Source organism: Centrocercus urophasianus, unplaced genomic scaffold (assembly GCF_019232065.1).
Source record: "Centrocercus urophasianus isolate 14NV4802_14NV808 unplaced genomic scaffold, USGS_Curo_1.0 seq_18, whole genome shotgun sequence".
Lineage (NCBI taxonomy): Eukaryota > Metazoa > Chordata > Aves > Galliformes > Phasianidae > Centrocercus > Centrocercus urophasianus.
Window position 1 is genome coordinate 11,591,192 of NW_024884733.1, and position 15,565 is coordinate 11,606,756.

At 35.2% G+C, this 15,565-nt stretch overlaps 1 protein-coding gene across 2 annotated transcripts in view; it reads right to left on the bottom strand.

The window, feature by feature from the left end:
• AGL (amylo-alpha-1, 6-glucosidase, 4-alpha-glucanotransferase) overlaps nucleotides 1–15,565 on the bottom strand; it is a 35,824-nt gene that overhangs the window by 19,429 nt on the left and 830 nt on the right. Inside the window, exons 2-12 of one of the 2 annotated variants that reach the window (XM_042819366.1) lie at nucleotides 13,822–14,032; nucleotides 12,805–12,971; nucleotides 12,149–12,352; nucleotides 7,356–7,537; nucleotides 6,999–7,110; nucleotides 6,430–6,550; nucleotides 6,180–6,282; nucleotides 5,991–6,088; nucleotides 5,307–5,446; nucleotides 2,002–2,189; nucleotides 894–1,017 (exon numbers count right to left, since the gene is read on the bottom strand). In XM_042819366.1, coding sequence (XP_042675300.1) covers nucleotides 894–1,017; nucleotides 2,002–2,189; nucleotides 5,307–5,446; nucleotides 5,991–6,088; nucleotides 6,180–6,282; nucleotides 6,430–6,550; nucleotides 6,999–7,110; nucleotides 7,356–7,537; nucleotides 12,149–12,352; nucleotides 12,805–12,971; nucleotides 13,822–14,032 — 1,650 coding nt within the window. Of the gene's footprint in view, nucleotides 1–416; nucleotides 541–893; nucleotides 1,018–2,001; nucleotides 2,190–5,306; nucleotides 5,447–5,990; nucleotides 6,089–6,179; nucleotides 6,283–6,429; nucleotides 6,551–6,998; nucleotides 7,111–7,355; nucleotides 7,538–12,148; nucleotides 12,353–12,804; nucleotides 12,972–13,821; nucleotides 14,033–15,565 lie in introns of both variants that reach the window. The other variant, XM_042819365.1, reaches the window with a different exon arrangement.

Consider the following 15,565-nt stretch of genomic DNA (forward strand, 5'->3'; position numbering starts at 1 on the left):
TACACAAACTTGAAGTACTCTGTTTACTATAGTGCATAAAAGTAGGAGAGGGACAAAAGAGCTTTTTTTCCCCTCTCTGGTTTCCCCAGAGGATTTAGGAAACTCATGCAACAAAAGTCAGATCTGATGCAGCACTTGCATAGCGGAGCTGTGCTACAGTTTCTTTTCTCCCTTACTGTAACAGAAGTGAAATATTTAACCTCCAGTTAACACTGTAATGTTTTGGTGTTTGTTTTTTGTTTGTTTGTTTGTTTGTTTGTTTCTGAGAATCAAATACATTACATTGAATATGAAATTAGAAGCATGTAATCCAGAAAGAATCTTTTCTTCAGTGAAAATCCCAATCCCATTCTCTATAATCTCCAGCTGGAAAGTTCACACTAATTTCTTGCATTGCACATGCACAGCAAGCCTACCTCTTATTAAGGAGGTAATGCCCAGACTATTCACAAAGATATTGTCCAGCTCCTCATTTCCTGTGAACAGTTCAGCCACTACAAACAAATCAGCTCGCAACTTTCTAGCTGTGTCCAGCATGTACTGCAAAAAGCACAGCCAAAAAAGCCACAGAAAGGGGAAAGGTAGACATAAAAGAGGACAAATTTCAAAGCTAGGCAGGGATTGAAATAGGAAAATGCCATGCAGCAAGGATAAATAGAAAGCCAAAATTAAGTAATTTAAATAACAGTTGAGGATGACACAAACATAAGCAAAAAATAAGGTTTAAGATTCAACAGAGGAGGAATTAAGTACAACATGAAGAAGAGAAGATAATTGCATAAGCAAAGAACATAAATATGTAAGAGAAAAAAAAGCATATCAATGTTAGTTTCACATTAAAAACTCCAAACCATACATAACAATCCTCTACAACTTTCAACTGCTTATTGTACCTCTAATCAGGCTGGTAATTCCCAGGCGGTTGACAAAAACATTGTCAATGTACTCACTGCCCGTGAAGAGTTCAGCTATCACATAAAGATTAGGTCTGACTGATCTGGCTGTAGCTAGCATCTCCTATAGATCATAATACATTTTTAATGGAAGTCATCCATTGTCAGCTACGTACAGGCAATCATCAGAGTGAATGTTAACCAAATATAAATGCGTTCTTCATACATGCGATTCATGAAAATAGTCATAACAGGTAGCATTCATAAAATTGTTTTTACTCTGTGGAAATTTACAAATTATCTAAATAATTCTAGAAAATATCCTCAAGATTTTAAGCCAATTGCAACTTTGTTTTTAAATAAATGGTGCAAAATCAAGATGGAAAAGATCTAGTAAGCCTTCAAAAGTTACTATTCCAAAAATAGTAACAAGTGTACAAATGGTGCAAGTGTTTAAAAACTGCATTTTAGAAGCACAACTTCCGTGCGCACACATCAGCTAATTTGAGTTCACAGATCTAGGTAAGCTCTGTGCCAGAGCTAAGACACGGCACAGCAAACTACACAACTCAAACCTGTGTAAAACTACTTTACTAGTTAAGTACAATTTCTGGATGTAGTCAGCTCCATAGGGAGCAAGCACTAAATCTAAGCAATAAGCCTGAGTAAACTTTCTGCTGATGTTTTTGCCAACATTTGAATTATGAAATGTAGAAACCTTCCAGTCTAATTCAGCAACAGTGAAACACATATGGCAAATAAACACTAATAATGTTTACCAAGTTTTAGAAATGACCATGACTAGAACTGACATACTAGATACTAGCAGTGATTGCATTTCAGTCTGCAGCTGCATGAGAGAAGTTTCCCATACCCATCACTGCCTTTGGTGTTTCAGTTGAAATAAAGAATGAAAACATACAATAGCTACACCATTTCGCTAACTGTTCAGAGTAACTAGAATTACATCTAAATATTGCCAGTCGAAAACATTGTCTACACTGAGGAAGCTTTATTCACACAAACCCTGTAGATTTTGTATAAGCAGAGGACAACTTATTTCCCATTCAGAAGCTGCTTTACCATCAGTGTGCTTAGTTTCACGTACCTCAGCTACATGAATAGGTGTTGAGTGACAGTTGTCAAGACGAACACCATGGAAATATTTGGCAGTGATTTCAGTGTATTTTTTCATATGTGCCCAGAGGTACGGGCAGTCTTCGGGTTTGTTACCATACCGCAGTTTCACACTGTCTCCCCAGCAAATAAGCTCTCTTCTCAAGTACACATTTGAACCTGAAAGGGAAATCAATGCACTGTAGTATACATATTGGATCGAATGTGTACCAAAAGATGTGGCATTTTGTCTTCTACTGCTTAAGAGTAGGAAGATGCTGTGATTATGAGTAAAAATTCTAACAACAACCACATTAACTCAGAATCTATATCCCTTCTACTATTGTATAATTTCAGACCACTCCAATGGAATAATTGAATTCAGTAGTAATACTGAAATTCTCAAGACTGACACTAAATTACATTTATTTCTTTAAATATGGCAGTTGTACTCGAGAAAAAGAGCAATGAACGTGGCGAATTCAACAGCATAATACTTCATTTCCAGAAACTTCACAAAGTTAGTCATTTATAAAATAGCATACGTATGAACAGAATCACTAGTTTGGATGTCTATGCTGGTCCAACTCTAAAAAGCACTTCACTTGTCATAAATAAACTGCCACAGCCACAGTTCAGAATATAATCTTTTGCTAACAGCAGATTGCAATGTCATAAGCCAAATTTCTTAAGTACTCAGGTGGATAGGTAACTTAAATGGACGAGGTCTCTACAATATTTATCCTCCACAGAACCTAGTTTTATTTTACCTTCTTTTTTTTTGTTTTAACTTCTTTTTGATGTAATCTACTAAAAGAAAAATAACCAACACTGTATAAATTGGAGTTCAAGTGTATATAGAATAAACCTCAATTTATGCCAGAATTTTAACTGTGGCAAAGACTTAAACAGTCTTAACTAAAAAAGTGACATCTCCCATACGAAACAGGTATTTGACATGGCAGTATCGAGATATTTTTTCAGTGTTATTTGCAACAAGTAATATCTGAGCACAATAAAATGGAGTTTTCAATAATTAAAGTGCAGCAGGAGAAATACTGTTGTCTTTGAGCCATCAGTCTTCTGAAAGTCTGTTTATATTCACTGTATCAAAGCCCAATCAAAGCATGAATAAGCTCAGCATTATTCTGGATAGCTAAGACAGAGCTGCTGCATCGCTCTCAGCTATTTCCAGTTTAGCTATACTGATATTACTTCAGTGGTTGAACCTTGGATTAGATAGGAAACTTATTCATCCGAAAAGCAATCCTGCCTTAGCAAAGAGATCATCATTCAGTCAGACTAATTCCATAAGGCTCATGTCATGGGCATATACGATGACAGATACATAATAAGAACTAGCAGCTAGCAGGAAGAAAGCAGGGATTTTAAGATGCTTCCGCTACCAAAAATGTTAATTTAGGCACAATCTACACTATAGTATCACAGTCTTGACGTAGAAACTTAAACAGAAAAAAACAATTTTCTTTGGATATACACTAAGTTTGTTTAAGTTACAAAACTAGCTGCGTTTCAATTGCTGTACTCATGCCCTTATGTATCATCTCCTTACACTGCTTTATGGTACACACTATTCCTACTGAGACTAAATGTGGGACACAAGTATATGAAACACAAAAAGTCATAGATCAATTCAGAGACAACACAATAACAAATTACTAAAAACAGTGGCCAAAAGAAAAAAAATTGCCCAGGATTACCCAGAAAAGGCAACAGAAAAACACATACAAAACACTTATCATCTTTATTGATGTGTAAAGGAAAAAACTAATAGAAGGCAGTGAAATGGCTACAGATTATATTGCAAACATAAAGTTCCACTGGCACATTTCATTGTGGATTATCAAATGGATTATCTTCTAAAGCAGACACAGCAAAATCTGCCTTTTTTGAAATTTAATTAAACTGGCCATTATTTGATTCAGTTTACAAATAGCATTGCTATCCCTGAAGAAGTTAGTATGCGTTTTCCTGAATGGTAAATAAATACCCTGTGATACCTTTACAAGTTATGCACATACTTAGGTGGATTAATTTTCTTGACAATGCCTGCATAAACAGGTATTACGAACCACACACTGAAGGTGCCCCTAAAGCAGAGCTGACAAATACCTAGAATGAACTTAAGTCAGGGACAGAAAGAACACTGTTAGCAGTTAGCTTTTAACACCAACATCAATATTTTCAGTTCAGTCACTAGCAATCCTTCACTTTGTGAGCATAAGGATGGTCCTTTCTGTTCTGATGCAGAATATGGGCTACAAAGAATAGAAAATAAATAGATCAACACAGTCTCTGCAGAAAAAGACTGTTCTGTCATCAATAGAAACTGAAGATTGACATAAAGTACTACCTAATCTCATTCTCCTCCCAGTGAATATATATATATATATATTTTTAAGACGTCTTTATTAAAAAAAATATAATCGCTAAATGTCTAACTTCATCATAGTTAAGTGTTATTTTCAACAACCTCGCCCTCCTACTGCCCTAAAACCACCCAACAAAAATACTCACCAGTATTCTTCATTCATTTTTTTTAAATGTAATTGAGGGTTTTGAAGAAATTATCTGTGAGCTAGTATTTCAGAAATTAACTATACAGCCTTTCCTTTAGATTATAACTACTGGCAATTTTGCAATGACATACCAATGTTTTTTTTCAGTGTGGTTCTATTTACACAGTTATGTCAAGAGACTTCACAATATATCAGTCACACAGGGAGCAAAGGTGACTTGCTCCTTTGCCACTGATGCTAAGATGGGAGGAATGAGTCCCTCTCCGCCATCCATCCCAACATCATCTCAATTGCTCACCTCTCAACTGCCTGACTGGTGCACAGTGGATATTTCAAAAAGTGTTTTTGCTCACTAATGCAATGTACTAATATTCATGATTCCATCACGTTACTTTTCTACTGCCTCATGGAAGTGCCAACAAGTAGCAGTGTTGGAAAAGAGCACAGGGTAATCAGCAACAGAAATAGGGGAGGAAAGATGTCCTTATTTCAGTGGCAGAAAGCTGGTAATTTCTGTCTCAAATCTTGTGAAATAGTATCTCAAATCTATTTTTATAGTTACTCTTCAATGTGCTGAATAGAAATAGAAGTGCTATAATTAAGAGTATCTGCCTGCCATTTGGCTTGTTGTAACTTTATAGGAATATTTGTGGAAAAAAGTAGACTAAATAAAGTAGACTAAGCATTTAGCCTATTTGTTATGCTTCAGCTAGAATATTAAAAGGTTAACAAGACTATTCAAATTTGTTTTACAAACCTGGTTCTGCAAAGTTTCTAAGAGGATCATCACCCATAACCCATCCGTTATGGGCCATGAAATAACAAGCTTTATCTGGTTGATGCATCATACTTTGTTCTTCCTCCACAGTCAGGTCTTTGAATGGATAAGTAAAATACCTATGGAATTGACAGGCAATTTAAAAAAAATGCGTTAACTGAAATCCACTGTCTTAAAAATTAAAATATCTGCTATGAACTGACTTGAAGACAAAAAAAATACAACTAGCTGTTGTTAGAAAAGTCACTATTATCTATTGGGTTTTTTTTTTGTTTTTGTTTTGAAGGACAAAGGATGGAGGCAGTCACTATCTTGGTGTGAAGTGGTAGGGTAAGATTAAAGTCACAGCTCTTCAGATACATTAGTGGCACTAAGTGCATCAGACTTCAACCTTTCTAGTTCCACTCCTTTTCCACCTAGAAGAGCAATTGGCACTACATAAGGTTCTAGTGCGCTCTGAGCACATTTAACACCCTCCAACGTCACATTTGTTTTTAAATCTTTTTTCTTTAAAATGTAGCCAGTTTACTGATGAAGTAACATTTGTCTATGGGAGAGAAAAGACATAATTGCATTTACAAATGTTTACTGTTAGTGAACTTTACATTCACATTCCCTGAATAGATTCTCATAGTTTTTTAGCAACAAAAAAAAAAATAATACCTGGTAACTAAAGGATATTTTCTACTAATAGGGCCTAGTTTAGGACCATGACCAGCCAGACGTTCATATACCACCGTTCCTGCAAGACAGTTGACAGCCTAGAAATAATTAGATTATGCATTATTAGAATGCCTGAATTTATTTGCAATGCAAAACAACTCAGCATTTAAAACACAGAAGCTGTAAAACCTGCTCTTGATGATGATGAATCTGCCTGTATTGCTCAGCATTCAGTTCCTCAATTCTCTTGCGAAACCAGTTACAACATTCTTCTATTGCACCTGGTCCGTTGCTTAGCAGAAAGAAAGAGCAGAGAGCAATTAGAATAATTTAGTTTTAAAACAAGTAACTCAAATGAAGCAAGATGTTTATCTCTGATTTTTTTTTTGTAAATTTAACTTTACAAGTAAATTTTAACTTGTGGTTAACAATACAATACCTGTGTGGTATGAACGTTGCCAGTGCTATGTTCATATCTACAGTAGAACCAAATCTTCTATAATCAGGGTCTTGAACTATTTGAAGATGTTGATTTGGATCAGACTTAGTGCCTATTTTGCCTGAGGACAAAAAGAAAACAGTATCAATAAAATAGAAATTACATATAGAAGACAGAGAACTTACACTGTTCAAGCACAAGCAGTATATGGGTAGACAAAAAACTTTGAAGGAATAAAGAGAAGAATATTTAAGGTATGACAGAGTTGGCTACTCAAAAATATTTGTGCTCAGTTACAATATTGGATTCTGATGAAAACAGTAATTTATATATTTTTAAATTCTCCTCTTTTCTACTGAAACTGCTTCCCAGACTACTAAGCATAGTCTTCAAAGACTTTACCAGGACTCAAAAATCCTCATATGTTTAGATCAGCATAGTAGATTTTTCACATAACAACAAGCAGGATTATTTGGTTTTCCAGCTTGGGCCTTTTAGAGTTTACCCATAAATTTTCTTGAAATATAAATAAAGAATCTGCCTGCTCCAGCAACACACTCTTCCTTTACCTTTAGTTAGAAGGGTTCTAAATTGCTGCACAGCTTTATTAACATCCACTTGGAAAAATTCCCACAGTTTAATTTTTGGATATATATCTTCCCAAATGATTTTACGGATACACTGTAAAAATAAAAACTATGTCAGTTGAGGCTAATGATTAATATAACCAAAGAAAAGCTAAATGCTCGTATGAATCAGTCAGAGGGAAAAAAATACAGGAATAAAGATTTGTTTTGTTAAACATACCTGCAAAGTACATTTGCTGTGTGTTTCCACAACAGGATTGTGGATTGGTAATTCAGATTGGTAAATGAATCAGATATTTACAATGTTCATTAGCTTATATTTAATTCTCATTTACTTACATTCAGGTGATGATCATTTTCTATCAAGGGAGGGACTCCTTTATCAATACACCTTCCATCAGCCACCATACAGCTCAGGTGCCACAGAGCTCTGTCTAAGACCCAGGCTGGCTTCAGGTGAGGAGAATTTACAAGGTTGTAGCCACATTCTGGATGCATCCTGAGCCACTCACTGTTAGCAGCTTATTCAACAAAGGGAGGAAGGAAGAAGTACACATGCTGAATACTTAGTTATTTTATGCAGAAATCTTAACAGAAAGCTAAGCTACTGCAGTATGTTTAAATAGCTCACATTTCAGTTCACGTTTTCCATGCTAATAGACAATAGCATCTTAAGAAGATCTGTGCATCACTGATAGCTATTTGTACCTCAACACAGTTGCAGAGACTGCACAGAATCTTTTTGTTATATCAAAATATGTAACAATATCAGCAATTCTAAACCAGTAAGGAAAGAAAAGCCACATTTGTTTTGCTGGAAATAAATCAAATAAAGGATCTGAAACTCCTGTTCTGTATTGAAAGTAAAATTTACACCCCAAACCAAGATTTATAATGGCTTAAGGTGTTACATATGTTTTCATTCTTACCCTTATCTGATGCTACACATGCACAAGCACGCAGAGCAAGACATAGGAACATACACATCCCTCCAGAAATAATTAACGTATATAAAGATGGACTTGTAAGAATGGATTAGCTTGTGTTACTAATCAAAAGCAGCTTGTGTAAATAAATGAAAGTATACTGGTGGAAAGGGATGCCAGAGCATCTCACACTGTCTGTACAAGGCAAACTGAACTCTAGTTCAGATTAAACATGAATGTATCTATTTTCTGATTGTATCCAGTGGCATCCGCAAGTACCATTAGGTATGAACTCAAAGTTAAGGAATCTTAACTTGAAACTGAGTGTGAAATTCTGATGTAATTCTATGCATACAATAGGGAGTTAAAGCATACAGAGCAACAGGAACTTTAATTCTTGAAATATGACAAAGAAGAAAAAGGTTTCAATGATTCATTTCTATTTTTAAAACTGTTCTAATCATATAGCTTAACTGAAAAAAATTTCAATGCACTTTTTGAATGAATCTCTGCAACTTAAAAACAACATACGCAAAAAAAAGGTGGTGTGTAACAAAAAGTTGCTGCTCATGTTTTCCGAGACTTTTTAAAATCATTCATCATAGAAGACATCTTAATAACACAATAGGTTAGAAAAGCAGATAAAGTATCAAATAGAAGAAATTAAGTAAATATTACATTGAAAACAGAAATAGTAATTAACATGCCCCAAATCGTAGCAGAAAAATTAACAACTAAAAAACCAGTTTGCTTACTTCCAAGTCCAAACAAAAAAAAATTCAAAAGTAAAGAAATGAATGTACTTTCCCACTCCATAGTTTAGAAGAGCTATTCATACACCCTCCTGCATTACATTTCAAGACCATTACGAAGATGGCAAAACTCCATGTTTATAAGGTCAAACTACTTCTGGAAGCTAAGATCTTCTTGGTTTAAAATGTCACGTACAACTAACAGCACTGTACTTAATTTAAAGCTACATAAAGTAGTGATAAATTCATGCTGATAAAAAATATTCTGGGCCAATCAGATCACTTTTTTTTTTTTTTTTAAAATAAAGTATACGTACAATTTGAAAAGCAAACAAACAAACAAAGTGACCTCACCCTCAAAAGCCCAAACTATCCTAGTCTGCTCTTTCAGCAAGAACCACAGTTTATTACAAAGGACTTTCATGAGTAAATACAAGGAGTTCTAAAAAGGCAGTACAGTCTAAATCTACTATAATCCTATTGGGGGGGAAAAAAAGTCAACAGGCCTTCTACTAATTCTGATGCATAGAGCTACATTTTGTGATAAGAAGAAATGCCATCTGGTTATGCTAAAAAAGGTTTTGATGGAGTATCAGGTAGCATTTCTTTACAGAAAAGTAGTTAGGTATTGGAAGAGTCTGCACAGGGAAGTGATAGAGTTGCCATCCCTGGAGGCATTTAAGAGATGTGTGGATGTGTCTATTAGGGAAATGGCTTAGCAGAGGACTTGGTGGTGATAGTTGGACTTGATATTCTTACGTATCTTTTCCAGCATAAATGATTGTATGATTTATAGCATCAAAAAAAAAAAAAAAAGTCTGCTTCTGGAGAAAAAAATTGCACAAAGCAAATCTTGTGATTACATTTGTTACAGATAGCAACAATCCTCACAAACAAGTACAAAAAAAAAAATTCAATAGGAAGATGGAGAATTAGAGAAAACAAGTTCTAAAAGTCAATACATCTTTATGTAAAGAGGATTACCCTATTTCATGCTGCTCAAAAGACACATTTATTGTTATATAAACTAAACAGAAACAAGGTCTGGTAGTGATGCTCACTGCCTAGGACTTGTTTTTCCCTTTATGAAGCCAAACAAAGGTGGTGTTTGATGTCACTGGCCAAGGGCTTGGAAGTAAGATTTACAGAAGTGTTAAATTATTGCATTTAGACAACAGTAGCCTCTTTTGAAAGAAAGAAATGTTTTACTTCAGCTCAGAAAAGAATTATCCTTTTTCTATCTCTTGGAAAAAAGTAAATGCAGGTGAATACAGTATTCTTATTTCAGGTTGCTTGTTCGAATACACTGAAGGGAAAACGATCAGCAGGGCTCATCTAGTCAGTTACCAGGCAAAGGTTACGAGTTTATCTATGACATTCCAACTAACGTGCCAAAAGTGCATTCATCTACATCACACATTTGGTCAGGCCATGGTTGCTGCTTTCAATAGAAAATAACAGAGACATTAACATAAACTGATTCCTACCACTCTCTATTATACAAACATTCTATACCTCTTCCCAGTGGAAGAAAAAACACAGACATTTAAGCTTAACCACTTCATAATGAAACTCAGTTGGCTGACTGTACAGTAGGAACAGTGGGGAAGCACTGACATTTTATACAGCAGTCTTAGCTTGAAAGAAGAAACTACCACAGGTACTGACTGCTGTAAGGTGACAGCTCATGAGCTGTGTTACAGCTTGAGAGGATTTGTCATGAGACAACTCTGTGCTTTAGGCCTTTAATGCAGCCATACTGTGGAATTAATAACTGATGTGTAGTATTCACAGTCCACTCAAAATAACTGACTATACATTTTATGTCCTTCACGTCCAAATAAATGTGAAACATTTTATAGTTAAATTATCAAAAAAAAAGCAAAGTCAAATTTCCTTCTGATCAAGTTGTACATAAAGAGCATCCTAAGTACTTATTTTTGCATTTCAGAAGCACCTAAAATATCTACCTCCACCTGCATGTGCAAAACTACAGCTTTAGCAGTCAGCGATCATTTACACACGTTTCTGCTCATGCTAAATCTGGCACTTAACTAAGCTGGTAGTCAGCTGCAAATCAAGAGGTTCTGATAGTTAATAACCACAAGGGGAAAAAAAAAATAATTCAATTCTCATTGTGAGTTCAGAAGCTTGAAGCTAAGTACAGTTTGATTAATAACTTAAGACAGAATCTTGGTCATTTCAACACACTCAAACATCCATGCACCACAGTATAATTTTAAAAATAGTTTACTCATCCATCCCATCAATGAAAAATAATATGGACTCTGCTTGAAAACTAACAAAAGTCCTTCTGCTAATGTAACCAAGTAACAATGTGACTGCTTTCAAGTATATACTGAAGTTCAATAATTAGCTTTGACTTAAATATTTCTGTCCACAAAAACATTTATTTTCCTTGGTAGCACACAAATGCACAGGATCTCAAGCACGTGTGAGACAAACTAAATTTTTTGTTAGTTGTTAAAGTGAAAGAAACTGTTTTTTTTTCCTGATGAGAATGTCAAAAACCAGATTCCCTTCAGACACAGGGTTAATCACACTCAGAGTAGCATTTCAACAAACAGACAGGGCAAACAACAGGGCCCATTTTACATTGCTGACTGATTGGCTGAGAATGTTTAGCAACAGTCAACACCAAAGAACTAAAGCAAATAAAAGCTTGTAATTCACAGAAATCTACGATTCAGGGTTTCGTTTTTTTAAAAATCAGAGGACAGAGGACATGAATGTTAACAGAAACTTGTTGCTCTCTCATGTCACAAGAATACTAATCAGTGCAGTCCTCAAGAGTGTAAGATGAAAAGTGCATTTTAAACATAATAAAAATTCTTGTAATCCAAATAACTAAACTTACAGATAACGAAATACTGTGACTGACTTCTCAAGTTTGAGAACAATCTCGCTGTCCCTCTCTGCAGGGCAGACAATGTTAGCTACGAACAGCATTTAGATGCAAGACTTCAGTGCACCAGCACATTTATGCTTAAAAAACAAAATAACAAAACTATCTACTTCACCACCAACACACAGCTGTAACATTTCCTCCACTGCTTAATCCTAGTTCCTTGTCTCTATTCTGATTGTTTTCCATGCATTTGAAACAATTAGAGCAGTAAAAAAAAAAAATAAAAAAATAGCAGCAGTAATAATTCTGTTATCAAGAAAGTAGTCAGTTTAAGCTTGTTACATTCATTTTATAGGCTAAAAGCTGCACAGCACAGATCATAAGCGTGGTATGAAAAATACAGACACGCACGGTTCTTTAATTCCATCTAAGAAAGGCTCTATTCAACTCAAGTAGCAATACAAAATACTCTTACATCTGTTATGGAGACTATGTAATATCAGTGATTTTTTGAGGGGGAAAAGTTGAAAGAAATAATGAAATAAAATTACAGGACAAACTTGGTTATTCACACAGAAATCATACCAGTATGATTGTAGACTACATCTGTGATGCAAAGCATATTCCATTCATTTTTCATTTTTTCCACAAGAGCTCCTATATCATTCCACGTGCATTTTTTGTTATGGCTTGAAAATTCAGGATTAACTTCTAACTGATCAGCCAGTGAATAGCATGATCTAGACAGTCCAAGCTTCTGCAATGGTGTAAAATGGATCATGTTGTAACCTATGAAATAAGAAACCATTGATATCATAAGAAAAATCAAATTTCAATATAAGAAGTTAACAGACAGATGCATAATAAGTTACAGTTATAGCATATACATAAGCCTAGCATTTGAAATAGCCAGTATAAATTAAATCTGAATCTTTACTTTAAAATTCTAAATAGTAGTTAAAAAAAATTATCCTCCAATTTCTACAAACTTCATATCTATCTGAAATCAATAGAATACAATAAAAGTATTAGGAAATCCTGATTTTTTGCACTGCTGCAAATACTTAAATTTGATTACTTAAATCTACTGACTTAATCTGTTAATTAAAATTAAATTTGGGGGAAGATATTTGATCTACAAACTAAAGGACTAATTAACTGTGAACTCAGTTTAAGTTTGTTTTCTTGTCACAAGATTAATTAAAAAAAAGTTTATCTTTTCATATCTATATTGGCATTACCTGTTTCTTTTGCAACTTTAAGCCTATTTTCCCATTCATGGAATGGTCCCAGACACTTAGCGAGGAATGTCTGGAGTGTAACACAGTCCAAAGGCAACACATGGTTATCGGCTCCAACACGCAGAATAGGATCCACAACTATGTAACCTCCACCACTTTTCTCATTTCTAGGAGAAATAATTTTCATTGGTATGATAAACACACATTGCACCAGTCAGTTTCAGAAACAAAATCCAACAAGCACAACTATTTCAAATGCACAGTAACTCAGAGTGGCTTGGGAGAAAGGATTGCAGGTGGAGTAAGCAGAAACACTGGAGAGAGGTTGATCTCCTAGGCAGCATCTCTCTATTGGGCTTACAGCAGCTGCTAATAAGAACACCATTAGCACACAGTTTTAAACTCTATGCAAGTCAGATAACTTTGTTACCTGGGGAGACAGAATACTGCTTCTTCTTTTAGAATATGGATGGAAACAAAGAAAACAGGACTGCCTATCTTTTACATAAAGACCTCCATTTGGAGCATTATCCTGGGAAAGAGATCTGAGCTAAATGTCCTTTTAAGCCAGAGGGAATCTAACCACCAGCTATCTTACAGGAGCTCAGAGTACTAGGCCATTACAGTTACCCTCCTCTGTTGAAACAAAGAAGGAAGTAAATAAAGTGAAGTAAAGAATGACAGAGCCTTTATGCTAGAAAGATAGAGAACAACTTCCTATTAAGTGAAAAAAGTACAAATTAATCACTTATGTTTAAAATCTGATGACTGAAATCTGGTAAAACTGTTCTGCTTTTCCAATATTCACAGCTGCAAATTCTTCAGAACATATTTGTATCAGAAAGTTTTCAACAATCTCAACAGCTGTTGCTATTGAGCAGATTCAGATAGATTTCGTTGTTGTATATTAAAAATGCATAGAAAAAAACTATGATTTTATTCTTAATAGCAATTTCTTCAGGTTCAAACAAACCAAAGGAGCAGACTGCATTATGGCTGTAAGCATAGTTCACTTACCCAAGACTAAAATAGTACTGATAGGACCCAGAAATTTGGAGATCTAACTTGCAATATTTGTCAGAGTCATCCTCTTTTCCTGTGGGATTGTGCCATGATAACGTTCTGAACTTGTGGCGATCAAATACTTCTCCAGAAGCTGGATAGTTTGTACACACAGTAACATGCTTGCCTTGAAGAGTTGGGCCCAATCGAAACTGGAGTTCAAACCCTCAAGAAAAAAAGAAAAATCTCATCAGGAGGACTGGACATTCCTACTCTCTAATAACAAACTCTACTTCGGTTTTATGTTAAGAAGACAATGCACTAGCATATCTGCCAAGACCTTTTGCAGAATGGTATATTTCTATAGCATCTTTTCCTCCTGCTTTCCAAGTTTTTTTCTTTGCACTCTCCATTGAAGTCTTTCCTATTCAATTTGTTCTGCTTTGCTTTATAAAAAGTGTTGGAAATAAAATGCAACAGAAGTCACAGTCATCAGACTACATACAATTTTAGGCAGGCTGTAGCACTGTGGAAAAAAAAAAATACAAACTAAAACGTAAAATTCAAGTTTACCAAGTCAATATATTAAGTTGATTCATGAAACTATTTGGAAGAAAGGAACAAATTTGAAACCATAATAATTCAATTTCCTTCATTCTCTACTGAGAGAATTCACTGAAGTCTACATTCCTTACGGTTTAACTGCAAGGTGATGGATATCTGCTTGTAATCTAAAGGGCACATACCATTAAACAGAGCTCAGCAAGTTTAAGTGAGCTTTGTATACATGCTGCAACTCACGCACACTTCAGGGAGAGCTGTATTTAGAATAAAGACACCCATGATAAAGGCACTACAATTAAGTTCAAAATATTATAATGTTAAAACTTGCTGTAGTCTGTTCAGCTGGCTGTGAAGAATACAGTTTAGCTAGCAGGTTTCAGAGTTGGTCTTATTTGAAGGTATGAGAGCCTGTTACCATGTACCTAGCTAGTCACAGGGTCCTTTCAAGTGACTGACAGAGGTACAAGTGTTTGCACTCTGCTGCTGACTTTTACCGAATTACACACCAGTCATGAAGGTGGCTGTAATAACAGTAGTAGCTACTAGCCCTAATGGTCTACAAAATTGTAATTTTAAGTAAAAGAAATTTGTGTATTTGTAAAAAGAGAAATCTTTTAAATAATGAATTTAAAAGATTGAACAGTCCTAGAACATGCTATCTTAAATTGGAGCAAAGTAAAACAGACAAACCAACCCAAATAAGTGCTCATCGTATAGAATCCTAGCAGATCTAATATGAGAATTCAATCTCTGAGTAGATGTAAATCAAAGTCTCACCAAGCTTACACCTTCTCTTATTAACAACAACTACACCAAGAACTTCAGGTAAAACCAGTGGTTTTAGGATCAGAATGTCTGATGTCACGTAAAATGAAGCTCATTTTATTGCCAACAAAAACAAATCTTCCATGAAAAAAATCACTTCTGAAGGCTTAGTGCACTCCCTCTGGTACAGTCCCGACATTTTATTGCAGGGATGACTAAAATTAGAGCACAGGGATATATGGCATCAATATCTAATTTCCTGTAACAGTTATACTGATATGAAGAACGCTGTGCTCAAAATTAGCCATGCCCTCTGAGAGACTGTCACCAGCAGAGGTGTTCTGAATGTTTGATAGGAGTGCACTGCCGAGTCCCTCTGACAGAACTTACACAACTGGGAGGAAGATAATAAGGGTTGGGGCCAGCACTA